Here is a 12944-nt window from a genome sequence, read left to right on the forward strand (position 1 = left end):
GTAACTTCTGAGCATGTGCAGAAAGGATCGGGCAGCTGGCACCGACGAGTTTCACTGTTCACGTCCCGTTTCCTCTCATTCCTCACTGAGGATGAACATTAGATACAGACTGAGATTCTCTTCACAGAAACTCCTTCAGCGGGTGAAACGGAAACGGCAGCCGTTTCCCTGCAGGATGAGGTGCCGTGTACTTCCATCCTGAACGAGGTAGGAAAACCATAAAAGCTGCGTAAACCAGTTTCGAGTACAAAAATGGTCGTTGCTATGAAGATGTCTTGTAGCTGGTCCGTACTGGAGAAACATGCAGACTCAGCAGGATGTTCTGTTGTAGGAGGACCTGATGACTGAAGACGAGACTCTGACTCTCGATGAAGAGAAATGTTCTGGTTTGTCATCTTGATGCTGTCAGATTGGATCACTGAACACATTGGGAGTTTTTACCACTTCATCTGTTTGCATCCTTTAAAGTATATTTTATTTTGCCTCCGTGTTCGCAGCGCTGCCGTCTGTTACTGAGCCACGAACCTGCACAGTTCCAGCTCCAGATTTGGTAAGAGATCTCATTATTTTCCCCGAGTAAAAAGCGAAAGCATCTCGACTGTGACGAGTGACGTCTGTTTGTGTTGCTGTTCAGAGAAACCTGGTTGAAGAGGTGATCTGTCTGGTGGGAGACATCTGTTTAACAGACTTCTGCAAAGGTATCACACATCATGACCGGCACAATTTGAAAGCAGTGCTTTGCGATTATGAATTTCCAATTAAACATTTCAGTAACTGTCAAACACGTGTGCTCCTCAGACGTTTTTCAGTGTTCCCGTCTCATGAACATGACATCTCGGGAACACTTCCAATGACTTTCTTCAACAACATTCACGTTGACTCATTGATGAACTGATTGATAGATTTTCTGGGGGGGGGGGGGGTCAAAGGTCACCGCGACCTCACAAAACACATTTGTGGCCACATCTCAAGCGATGTGTTGACTTAATTCAGCGCAGCGCTAACTTAATATGATGAATGCTGGAGTTACAGCAATGCATCATGGTTAGAAATTCTGTCCGTGTGGTGCTGCGAGAGCTCCCAAAGTCACGTGACGTTAAAACCCGGCGGGAGCAGGGCGACTGCAATTTTCTGAGTCCGACGCTGCAGCTGCTCTCTTCTGGCTGCACTGACTAACAACCACCTCGGTGACGACGCAGCTTCGCCCCGATTGGTTTAAAGCAGGGGTCTTCAACGTTTTTCAGGCCGAAGACCCCCAAACTGATAGAGAGATGGAGCAGGGACCCCCTCCTATATATATATATATGTATAAAATTGTGTTTTATATTAAACTGGGCCTTGTGATTGGCACAGCAGCGATAGGGGCGGGTCCTTCTCTTTGTGTGCAGGAGGCTTGGAGGGAACAGTCCAGGTTAGTCTCACTGAGTGAACCGGTGCCCAGTTTGAGAGAGCTCCTGTGTGTCGCTGAACGTGTGCATTTCTGACTGAAAGATAAACATCTTCTGCCTCCATTTATCCATTCAATACAATATGTTGGATTCATGTTAATGTGTATTTAAAGACATTTAAATTTGTGGGAAACAAATTGGGGGGAAAAAAATCTGAAAAATTGTCTAGTCAACCAAAAATTTCACGATCCCCTGCAGTACCTCTACGGACCCCATAGGGGTCGCGGACCCCCTGTTGAAGACCTCTGTTTTAAAGCTGATGATGTGTTGATGTGGTTGCCGTGGCAGCTTTTTCACACTTCAGAATTCATGCTAATTATGACAAAATTTTAAACAAATGTCTAATAGGATAAAATTTAAGTGGTGACATTTAACAGGTCAAAGGTTAACTTTACTGCGACATCATAATTGTTCTGCAAAAACACTCAGGAACAGAATGAAATATGAGTGAGTATGTTTCACGTTTGGCTGGATAATGAACTGGTGATCTGATCCACTTTGAAACTGTGGTGATTGTAAAGATCTTCTGAGCTGTGTGAAGCATCCACATTTACAATCTAGCTTTTTGGATGAACATCCAATTTTGAAGTAGTGTCTTGCTGTCATGACAACAACATTGCGTTCTATGAGAATCAGCTTTATTAACCAGTCTTCAGTACATATTATGAGTGTTATGAGTCCAGACAGAGATGGACATAAACTACAGCAGGACGTGTCGGCGGAGTCAAACAACTACGAGGTGTAATTCAAGCTCAGAAACTGTTAACATTTGATGTTGAAATTCACAAGTACAAACACGTTTGACAGCAAACCAAAGTCCATCAAGCGATAGCAGAAACAGATAATATCCTCCTTGTTTTCGCAGAGCCGCAACAGGAAGCTGAAGCTGTGACGGAGGACGGTGAGCAGCAGGTGAACACGCCTACCGCACAAAACGAGGTAAAAAAAAAGGTCCACACGGTTGATAGTGTGTAATACTTCAGCTTTTAAACGTTGATCTTTTAGAAGGTATCTGGAGGTAAAAAAAAAAAAGATGATTTCTAAACGGTAGGCAGAGGCTTGCAGATCCTCTGACATCACATACGGGAAACAATGCATGTTGGCTATTTGTCACTAAAGACCTCGTGCTCTGCTCCACGGTGGACTCACACTGTACATGACTGGCAGCGCGATGGATCTCTTAACGTCGCTCAACTCTTCGGCTCCTTTCAGTCACTTAGCGGCACCGCCGGAAACATTCAAACGGACACTCGAGCTACTGATTGTTGGCGTAAAGAAAACCGAACATCCGGTTTACTGTGGGAACATTCGATGTGTTGGATCAGGTCACGTCACTGTCTGAAGATCTGAACTTGATTTTTCAGGATCTTGATGGCAGTTTGCCGACAGAAGAAATGTCTCCTGCTGAGAACAGTTTTGGTGAGTTGTGTTCTCGGATCGTCGTAACTATTTCAGTCAGAAGTAGAAATGGAAATACACAAAAAATACACACACACACACACACGAGTTGATTTCAGTGATCTATTTATCATTGGTACTACTTGATATTCTGGTATCTGTAAAGCACTGCACGGATACTTGTTTTATTCTCCTCGTGTTCATTAATCTCCACGACTGTAACGTCTCTTTTGCAGGATCACGGCTACGATCTGTAATATGTTGCATTCACTTCCAAACAACTGCAGTTTCTTTATTCTCTCCTTCCTTTTAGAGACCCGGCTGTCACAGATAACTCACCTCTCTCTGATCGTCACCGACGGTGCTGCTGATGTTCTGCCTGCTGATCAGCCGCCGGAGGAGTAGCTGCTGCTCATTTCCTTTGTGAAGTTGTATTGGCTGCATGTTTTATGTTGCATCAAACAGGTTCAGATTTTGTTGTGTTTGTTCTCATTGCCTGTGTTGATTTGAGTTGTCCCAGCATGTCCTCTCTCCTTTTAACCTAATGGCTTTTCTAATTGTTCCTTTTTGAAAACCAACCTCAGGTTTAAAAGTGCTTTTTGTGCAGTTAATAGTCGTGAAAGCGTTTGTCGGTCTCCATGTGTCCCCCACCAGTACTTGGAGAACTGTTGTTACAGATTACAGTTCTGATAATCCGCCACTATTTTCTGTTTGATTTGTAAGATATTGATTTGAGTGGCTGTCGTGTGAAATGTGAGATATTTTTCTGTATTTGCTGTGAACACATGCATGCGTTGAAGATTTCTGTTGATACAATAAACATTGCAGGTTTCTGGAGATGAGTCGTGGTTTTCCTTCCCCGTGTTTTGGAGCGGCTCAACCTCAGGTCATGTATGTATTTGATAAGAGAAAATGTTTTAAACACAATTAAAAACTACTTCATTCATCTCTAACAAACGATTTGTATTTATTAGTTAAAACTCATCTACATTTAGTGTCTGCTTTGTTAACAACCAGCTGTTCTCAATGTTATCTTGTCAATGAGTCATTTCTCTCTTTCACACCTGACTGCTTCTCTGAGATATATTCAGTGAATCTTCCCTGTAAAAAAAAAAACAGCTGCAGCAGGATATTCTTGCTTTGTTGTTCTGACTTGATATAATGACACGGTTATATTTCAGTGAAGTTGCACATTTCCAGGATCAGAGTTTCAGGTATTTTTGTGTTGGTTGTTACTGAGTATTACGTAAGGTATCAAGTTCCAGCTGCATATTTAAAGATGTAAAAGTCAGGACCTGGAAAATGAAGCCTTTTAATATATAAACCAGATTTATTGCATTTCTGTTGTGTACAAATGCAGATATTCCAGACAGTAAGTGTATAAAAGTGTTACATTGATCCAGGATGAACTGCACTGAGAGTTAAGGTACATGATATATTCCTGCTGCCTTTTAGTGTTTGTAAAATCATCTGTTCAATCACAATAGTTCCCTTTTGTTTGCTATCTTGGCTAAAAATTAAGATCATGAGTCAGTCTCTAATCATACTTTTCCCCAGTCGATTGGTTCGATTCTGATTCTCATTATAGGCCTCGTTACGTAATCACAGCAATCCTAGAGTATGGTGTCTCTGCTGGAAGCTCATATATCCACAGAGACGTACAGTATCTGTTTTTACACTCAAAGATGAAACTGATCACAAGGATTTGCTCTTCGTAAAGATTTCACCGACAGTGAAAAGATGTGTTGAGCTGCTCGTATGCAATGTTCAGGCCTCGTGAAACAAACACGGCTACACTGAGTGCTTCAAGAAAACAAAATCTTTCCCGCTGATGAGGTAGACTTTAGCTTTCCTCTCCATTACTACTCCAAAATGCTATCCTCAGTCCATTTTGAAATAAAATGTGTGAAATGCCAAGTATGGCGCGGCTGGATATTTTGGGACCGTCCCACCGACTCCCCGTTGTTCAGCTGACGGCCAGGTGTTCTTCTGTGTGCGAGGCAGAGTGGCAGTTCAGATGGCGGACTGAAGCACAGTAATGTTAGTTCCTTGAATGAGGTTTTCATCTTCTCCGTTGATCAGAGGGTCCCACTGATTAAAGTTATTCTCCAGACCTTCAAGATAAAAGAGTTTTGGTATTTAACAGAATTTAAAATGACAGATTTAGGCCCAATCCCTAGTTTTGGAGTGAAAAAAATGTCCCCTCGGGGATTAATAAAGTAACTACCTAACCTAACCTCTCCACCGGGTAGTGCCCCTCAGTACGGAGCAAGAGGTAGGGCTTAAAATATTGCACTAAGGAAATGGGGCACCACTTGTTACGTCAACAGTATCCCAAATTCACCTAAATTATTCTTTTAATAAGTCTAACTCAGCAATTTGATTGCTAATATACAGTATGGTGACAAAATAGTGCGAATCCACTGTTAATGCTCACAAACAAGACTTCAATCTGTTTGAATGAGAAATAGCTTTATTATCCTTAATCTGCACTTTCAGATTACAAAAATATTCTTACAAAAAAAAAATCTATCTATTTTATGGACCATTTTTAATGTTCTGTTGCTTCAGTTTGTCTTCTACACCTCCATTTTGAGTGCATTTAAAACACTGTTTGGAGGGCTATATGACCCTCTGCCCTTCAGTACATAGAACGAATGGTACCTCCTACCCCGCCTGGGCCCGTTAACGGAGCGGCAGGGCCAAAGGCGGGTGACTGGGATTTGGGCCTGAACCTGACGGGGCTGGCAGGCGGACTTTTCTTACCCAGATGGCGTTGCAGAAAGGCTAGCGTTGCTTTGTTGGAGAGGTCTATGGCGAGCTCCGGGTCGAGCTCTCCCTTCAGCTTCATCAGCTTCCCGATCCAGTTGCCCGTCAGGAAGGTGAAGTCTGGGAAACTCTGGTGGACTGTACCTCTGAAGGAGCGCGTTGAAGAGAAGACATTGGCACAAGGTCAGAGGTGGAAACGTGTTTTTACTGACGTTATTAAACCTCCACCTTTCTGTGTGTTGTACCTGATCGTGATCATCTTCCTCTGTATCACGGCAGAGTCCAGTTTCTTCATGCGGCTGATGTTTCCTGCCCACTGGAACTTGTCCGAGTTGATGAAGAAAAGGGGCTGCTTCACCCGAGGAAAAATCTCGTCGTCTAAAGGAAACATCCAGGCATCCAGCGCGACTCCACACCTGATTAGAGGGGGCGAGTTTGTCTTTATTTATTGTCTAAATTTATTAAAAATCCTAAACTAAAATCTAATTTACTGTCTCATTAAGTTTTCAGGCCTTTAAAGTGATACTTTGTAGAAGCCCCTTTGGGACAATTACAACTTTTGAGTCTTGGTTGAGTCCCAACAGGCTTGTATGTAGATTTGATGGAAGGTTTCAGTAGATCTGCAGGAAGACCTCGTATCTGTAGAGAGACTTGGCTAAGAAGACGAGAAGCTCTGATGGCTGCCGAAGGGTTAAATTAAGGGTCTGAATACTTTTTAAATGAGAGATTCCAGTTAGTGATTTGTATAAATTTACAATTTTTTCAAAACGTTTTAACCTCTTCATTACGGGTTATTTATTGTAGATTAAAGGGGAAAATGACAGTTTGATTAGAAAGTAAAATTACATTAAGAGGAATCACGTTTGCCAAAAGTGAAGGTGTCTGAATGCATTGTTTTTTTTTAACAGATTGCATCTCTTCATGATTGTTATGCTCTAATTAAAACACGATCCTCATTTTCTAATACACTTCTGATTCCCTGCGACAAGCAAGCAGGATGATGGAAGTGACTGCAGTTAATAAAATGAGTGAGTATTTCAAAGGCACCTACTTGAATTTAACCTCTTTGCAGAGAGCTTCGATCACCGTCGCTCCCCCGAAGGAATGTCCCATCGCTGCCGTCCTACACAGATCCATGGAGTTCTGAGACCAGAGGAAGTAGAAGAAACTTCAGCTCCAGGTTTCTCCATCAGATCACGGGTGAAAGGAGAAGCCTGGAGATATTCTTAATTCTCTTTGTTGTCGGCCAATTTGCATGAAAAGACGACAACTAATGGCTTCTTTAAACGAGTATCCTCTGTGTCACAGAGCTTCAAGGCCCCACAGCGAACCCACCCACACAAACTGGTTGTTTAGAGGCCGTTTGATAATTATGCAGTGTACTGCTGCCACAAATCGCTCTCCTAATCTGTGGCTGAAAACAGTCCCCAGCTAACGCACTAGGAACTCCTGCTCAGTCACATTTTCTGCAGAGTGCAGCTGTTTAAGTAAATCAGATTAAAACCACACTAAATTGTAAAAGAGTATTTACATGACCAATTTTTAAAGATGTGTTTTGAGTCCAAAAAAAAAAAAAAAAAGAAACATTTTCTGGAGACAACTTCCTGTCTGACCTTCACTCCTTTCTGTATCAGATTGTTATGTTCTGACTGTCTGTCAAACTCTGGGTCATGTGCACATCCGACTGGAATCATCAATCACATGAGTTTCAAACCACACGTCTGTTACCACATTAGTGGCTCCACATTGCCAAGTGGTTGATAAACAAGCCCATTGAAATACCCTCAGTTTGGGTTTGCTTATGTCAGTTACCTCTACTTCCTGCCGCAAAGTCAATACTATAGCAACCAACGTGGATAAGACTAAATAATAAGGATCGACACCCGTACACACAGATTGGATCTTGTGCAGTTCATAATGCAGACGGCCAATCGGGATGATCGGATTCTGATTGGAAGAGCAAAAATTCAAATTTGTACGGACAGTGTTAGAGAGACGCAACAAAAGGTTCCTGAACCCGGTTACATGGCAACTCATCCTGTCCTGTGTGCCCCAACAGCAGCAGACCTTTGAACTACTATGAAAGTGACTAATAATCATGAGTCGACAAATACGAGCTACACATCTTAGTTTAGGCACAAACTGTTGTATGTGAACACACTTCATGAAAACTTCATGTCGACCTGCTGACTGCAAGAAGAAGCGCTCCTTTGTTTAATGTAATTGGCTGAACAACATGGAGGACAAAGAAAGGAAACTGTTTGCGTCCCCTTACTAAGAAGACCGAGACTGAAACACAGACGAGACATACAGCAAGAAACAACTGCCGAGTCCACACAGACTCTCATGGACATCACGTGTCCTCAGTCACACAGATGCTGAAAGAATGAACTGGTTCTCAGATATTCTGTTGATATTCTGGTCAGCTTTTCCATTCAGATGTCTGATGAATGGTCGGTTCTCTCAAGTCCAGTCGACCCCTGAACCCTTATTTCTAAGTCTTTCTACCAGCTCTGCAGCTGCAGAGTTGTGACCTGCAGCCGACAGACTCCAGCTTCAATTGGGACTTTTTTTTTTTTTTTTCCTGCATTCTTCTAATAACCTCCAGACGCTCGTTGTTTTGCCCGATATGCTGCCGACACTCGGGACCTCCAAACCTAAAAACCAACGCTGATGGAAAGCTCACCTCCAGCGTCGTCCAGTCGAACCGGGTCTGCAAAGCATTTTGCACGTCTATCCCCGAGTTGATTTCAGTGAGTTTGTCCAGAGCCAGAATGCATTCATTTGCTCTTTGTTTCACCTGAGAAGAAAAGGAGGACGGAATAGAGAGCACTTCAATTTCATTTACTTCCCCATCTTTGAAATACAAACTCACCAACGTGTGATGATGACAAAAGGAGAAAAGAGTCGGACTGAACAAGCCAGGATGTGGTTTGATTTTAACATCATTGGTTCAGATGTTATGTAATCCGGCTGCAGTGAGTTCTGAACTCACACGGTCTGACAGAACAATCTCCATCTACTGTGATACACTGACTCGCGTCACTGGACTGAAGGAGCTCCTAACACACGTCACCTGTTTGTTTCTGAGGGTGAATTCGCTCTCTCCGTGCTGCACAGCTCTGTAGTACATCCACTCCTTCACCAAGGTGTCTCGGGCCGAAGCCGATGTTTTTGCCGAATTCTCATTTGCACTTTCGGATGTCTCACGAAAAAAATACGTAGCTGAGGCCGACTCGTCTCTGAGGAAGAAAAGAAAACGCACCCTGCTGCAAAATCACAATAATTCAACAGCTGAAAAATAGATGTTAAACTGGCTTTTTTTTTTTTTTTTTTGTGGAAGTTTCACCTGAAAATGTTTCTTTTCTAACTAAAGAAAATCAATAAAAGCTGACATAAATAGAGCTGCAATGATTAAAAACCAACCAGTTCGATCTGTTATAATTCAATTCATCCTCAGTCATTTCTCTGTTAAATACAGCAGTGAGCTGTTAGTGGACCAAACATCCAAACTACAACCTTTTACCAGATCACCAACTACAGAATTAATAGAGAAAATAATCTGTACTAAATGAACTTTCTTTATGTAACTGGGAAATACTGGGTTTTGGCACAGGCCTCTAATGCATCCTGTTTCCTGCACATAAATAATAATAATAATAATAATAATAATAATGATAATTAAAAAAAAAAAAAGAAGCCTGCAAATCAATGAGACACACGTGATTAATGCAGTTACTAGTTTCCAGTTTCACGGTTCACACGCAGACACGCTGGACGGTTCAGTTGCCGACTCTTCTTCGTGTTCAGACCTGCTGCCCGACGTGAATAAGCAGAAGCTGATGTGACAAAAGCGGCTCGACCGACCGCCGGCCGTCACTGCAGCCACGCCAAACAAAGTGTGTCTGGTGTCACGGCTCTGACGTCACCGCCACTTGTTCTTTCTGGGGCGTCAGGCTGAAACCGGCCCACTAAAGTTCAGTCAAACACCACTTCAATCGGCGTGAGTGACAGCTCCACTGTGGCCATTATGTTCATCTCCATATGGTCCCCTTGTCTCTATACTGAAAAGAAATGTGATGAGCTGGTTCGTACTATTGTCTGCACACCCTCTCCCCTCCTACTCCACAGATAAACAGACAGCCGCTGCAGAGGAGACTGACCTCTGTTGCCGTTTGCTTGGCCAGCGTTTAAACTACAATTTCCTCCAGAATGACGCGTTGGACTCGTGTTTTGTCGTGTGAACCTGCAGTTTTGAATATCGTTCCGAGTATGTGAAGCTCCCACACATGAATGTGTCGGTCTAAATGACTGCAGCGTTCAAACAGATTCGTGTGCTTCAGCGTATGTGCTGAATTTTGAAAACACCACCTTCAGCTGCAGACGCGGACAACGTTTCTCATCGAATTTAATCGGCCAATTTAACCATGCCAAGACCCTAAACAAGGCTGCAGAACAACGCCGACAAAAAGCCTCCGTTTCAATATGCAAGAGTACATATACATCTCTTGCTAGAAGCGGCGCCGCTCGGCCGCTCAACTTCCATCTCCTCTTCAGCGCTGAAAGGCTCGTGTGACCTGAGGTTCGGTGACGTCACTTCCCTCTGGACTGTTTTTTTTTTTTTTTTTTTGGATCTTATAATTTATCCATTTATTCCGATCAATAAAATCAACGAGTGAGGAGTCTGAATCCAGCAACATTATGCTAATGTTAGCATTATGCTACGTGGAATATCAAGTTACCTTCAAGTACAGGCAAATTTCATTTCTGAAACATGTAAATGATTAACAACTAAATTTGACATCATCGTATGTGTATGTAATTACTTTCTGTACTTTTTTGTTTTTTTTAATAGAATGAATCGTAACATCTGCATGAAGATTAGTTATCAGCTAAACGTGGACTTAAATAATAAAACAACTGATTACCTGTGTTCCACGGACGCCACGATGAAGCCCTGAGAAGCCATTTCTGCACATATGGCTGAATACAAAGTCCTAGGAAACACCAATGATACCAGACACAGCAGCTGATCAGTCAGCTGGATGATGAGTTGAGACAGCAGCAGTGTGTAAAACGGTGTGCTGTGTTTACCTAAAGGCTCCCAGGCCGTGGGAGAAAACAATTACAGGACATTTCCTATTTGATTTAAATGGCGCGTCCATGTAGGCCGGGATCTTAAAGGACCCTGAAATAAAAATATGACAAATACATGAGCTTGTTTTTCTACATTTTAGTCACTTTACACGAAGCTGCGTATTTTATGTCTATTTAAAAAAAAAAGGAAGCCATGGTGTTGTTAGCTTTCCCCACCGTATTAATTTACTTCCTGTTTCTACTTTCACTGGTGTCAAGGTTACATTATTGTCGCTCGGTAGTGCGCCAATTTGAAAAATTTTAATGTGATTTTAATGTGCAACGGTCACACAATTTTGACAAAAATTTTCAACTGATTTGATGAGCGGCCACCTGAAAGGATGGCGGACCAAGTTCAAGACACGGAGAAATGCTGCTGTAGTTTCACATTAAAGACATACTCTACTTGCTGCCGTTAAATTGTTACAAACTGACATCATTCACCAAAGAGGTAGTTGAAAATCCTTTCACTGATGGCCCTGTTGATTTTCATGAAGTCCGCCAGGCCGTTGAAATACTCCCTGCACGGTACCCAGTCGGGTTTCTCTGCCTTTTCGGTCTCCTGACAGGGATAGTAGAGTCTGAAGAAGGTGCCCTGTTGGCGAGAGTACAGTTAAACACACACGGCTGTCTCTGGAGATGTGAGCAGCAAAGCGCGTCTTGTATGTGATTGCGTTCGGTTTGTGTCGGTACCCGACACGCGTCTCTGATGAACTGCAGGATGAACAGATTTATAGCGACTGTATTCACCTAATCATTCATGGTGCAGGATACCTAATGGATGCAAATCAATCATTACAGGATATATCCAGATGAGCTGCCAACTTCCCTTTTTTTTCTTTCAACATACAGTGGCTTTAAACCACTGCTTGACGTTCAGCGGAAGATTCAGTGCAGATTATTTCTGATGCTGTTCTTTACAGTGACAAAAGAAAGATTTAAATGACATAACAACACTCAACCTGTCCAGATTTTACACCTCATGTTTCCTAAGTGATCCCATTTCATTTGTCACAAACAAAAAGCACCCGTTTGAACTTTTACACATTAACACACAAAGTGGACAGACAGTGTATATAAATATATATGGTGCTCCTACCTGGGCAGTGTGATCCATCATGAAGTCAGTGCAGCCCACAGCGTTGGGGCCCTTGGCTGGAGGGATCCCAAGATGGTTACTGCAGGAGTTTCCCATGGCGAAGAAACCAAGCGTGTACCTCCACTGATCTGACAGTCAGAGACACATTTAGCTGAGAAAATACAGGAAGTAGTGACAGAGACTTTCATTCAGACACTGATAACATGATTTGACAATAAAAAAAAAAAAGCAGACTATGGTCTTGACTTCTGCTCCAGATTTCAGGCTGTGGGTTTTAAATGTCAGCACATTATGAACACAGCACTTTTACTTCCCAGTATCAACATGCATTGGTTTTTTTGTTTTTTTTAAATATTAAACCTTTCTTACTGTACGAGCAACTTCTTCGGTGACAAATAAGTCTCCAGTTTTATGGGTGAACAGACAAATATGACTCATCTGACATTAATAGTAAGTAACTTGAATCAAACTTCACCAGACGCAGCGGACTGAACAGCTCTACGGACATTTACAGTGTTTGTGCTGTCAGTTAAAAATAATCAAATAATAAAAACAAATAAACAAAAAGGCGTCGTTTCAGCTCCTACCTGTCTTTGCCCACTCGTAAACTCTCTTGACTGCCAACAGTACAGATCCTCCGTGAGACAACATCGACCTCGGTCGTTGCGACAGAGAGCTGACACGCACGTCAGGTATGTCCTCTGAAATCACAGAAAACACCAATAGAAAAAAAAACAAAAAAAAAACCCAACAACACAGCGCCTACCGGAGGTTACAGACGTTGCGGTGGCCTGCCGGTGTTACTACGTCGGTTTCGCAACATTACCGCGAAACTAATTTGACTTTCTGGAGATTAATACACCGGCGTGAGTCACTCGGGAGCGGTTTGACCGGGTTTAGTCGCTACTAGCGTAAGAGGGTTACCCCCCCCGGGGCGGTGTGTACCGGACGGGTTTCGTCCACGTCGCTCCGCCTCTGGTTGTGAAAAAAAAAAAACATTACACAATATTGTATGACGTACATATCGTATAAAATGAACGATAAACTGTCCCGGCTCGTTATCGCTATAATTACGACAGAGGCTTTTTTTTTTT

At 42.6% G+C, this 12944-nt stretch overlaps 1 protein-coding gene across 2 annotated transcripts; it reads right to left on the minus strand.

Annotated features, from left to right (window-relative positions):
• Positions 1-3970: 3970 nt before the first annotated feature.
• Positions 3971-12942, minus strand: pla2g7 (phospholipase A2, group VII (platelet-activating factor acetylhydrolase, plasma)). Of its 2 annotated transcripts, XM_069703141.1 has the most exons (12): positions 12796-12942; positions 12438-12551; positions 11851-11978; positions 11196-11346; positions 10710-10803; positions 10544-10612; positions 8692-8857; positions 8302-8415; positions 6667-6758; positions 5861-6031; positions 5613-5761; positions 3971-4960 (listed from the first exon to the last, which is right to left on the minus strand). In XM_069703141.1, the coding sequence occupies exons 2-12, from the start codon at positions 12499-12501 to the stop codon at positions 4860-4862; spliced, it is 1299 nt and encodes a 432-aa protein (XP_069559242.1). In that variant the 5' UTR covers positions 12502-12551; positions 12796-12942; the 3' UTR covers positions 3971-4859. The 2 variants fall into 2 exon arrangements, with proteins under 2 accessions (XP_069559242.1, XP_069559241.1); XM_069703140.1 differs by lacking the exon at positions 12796-12942 and having other exon boundaries at positions 11851-11973; positions 12438-12771.
• Between the last annotated feature and the right edge of the window lie 2 nt (positions 12943-12944).

Source organism: Brachyistius frenatus, unplaced genomic scaffold (assembly GCF_029030835.1).
Source record: "Brachyistius frenatus isolate BFR_SWC_R1_liver_20210118 unplaced genomic scaffold, ASM2903083v1 Contig_44, whole genome shotgun sequence".
NCBI classification, from domain to species: Eukaryota; Metazoa; Chordata; class Actinopteri; family Embiotocidae; genus Brachyistius; species Brachyistius frenatus.

Bases quoted from the DNA above. Each gene is read 5' to 3' on its own strand.
- pla2g7 (XM_069703141.1), bottom strand. From the start codon at position 12,501: ATGTTGTCTCACGGAGGATCTGTACTGTTGGCAGTCAAGAGAGTTTAC. The intron at 8,416-8,691 runs GTGACGTGTGTT...TTTTCTTCTCAG, and splicing joins TCACCCTCAGAAACAAACAG to GTGAAACAAAGAGCAAATGA. The intron at 6,032-6,666 runs GTAGGTGCCTTT...CCCTCTAATCAG, and splicing joins TGCAAAGAGGTTAAATTCAA to GTGTGGAGTCGCGCTGGATG.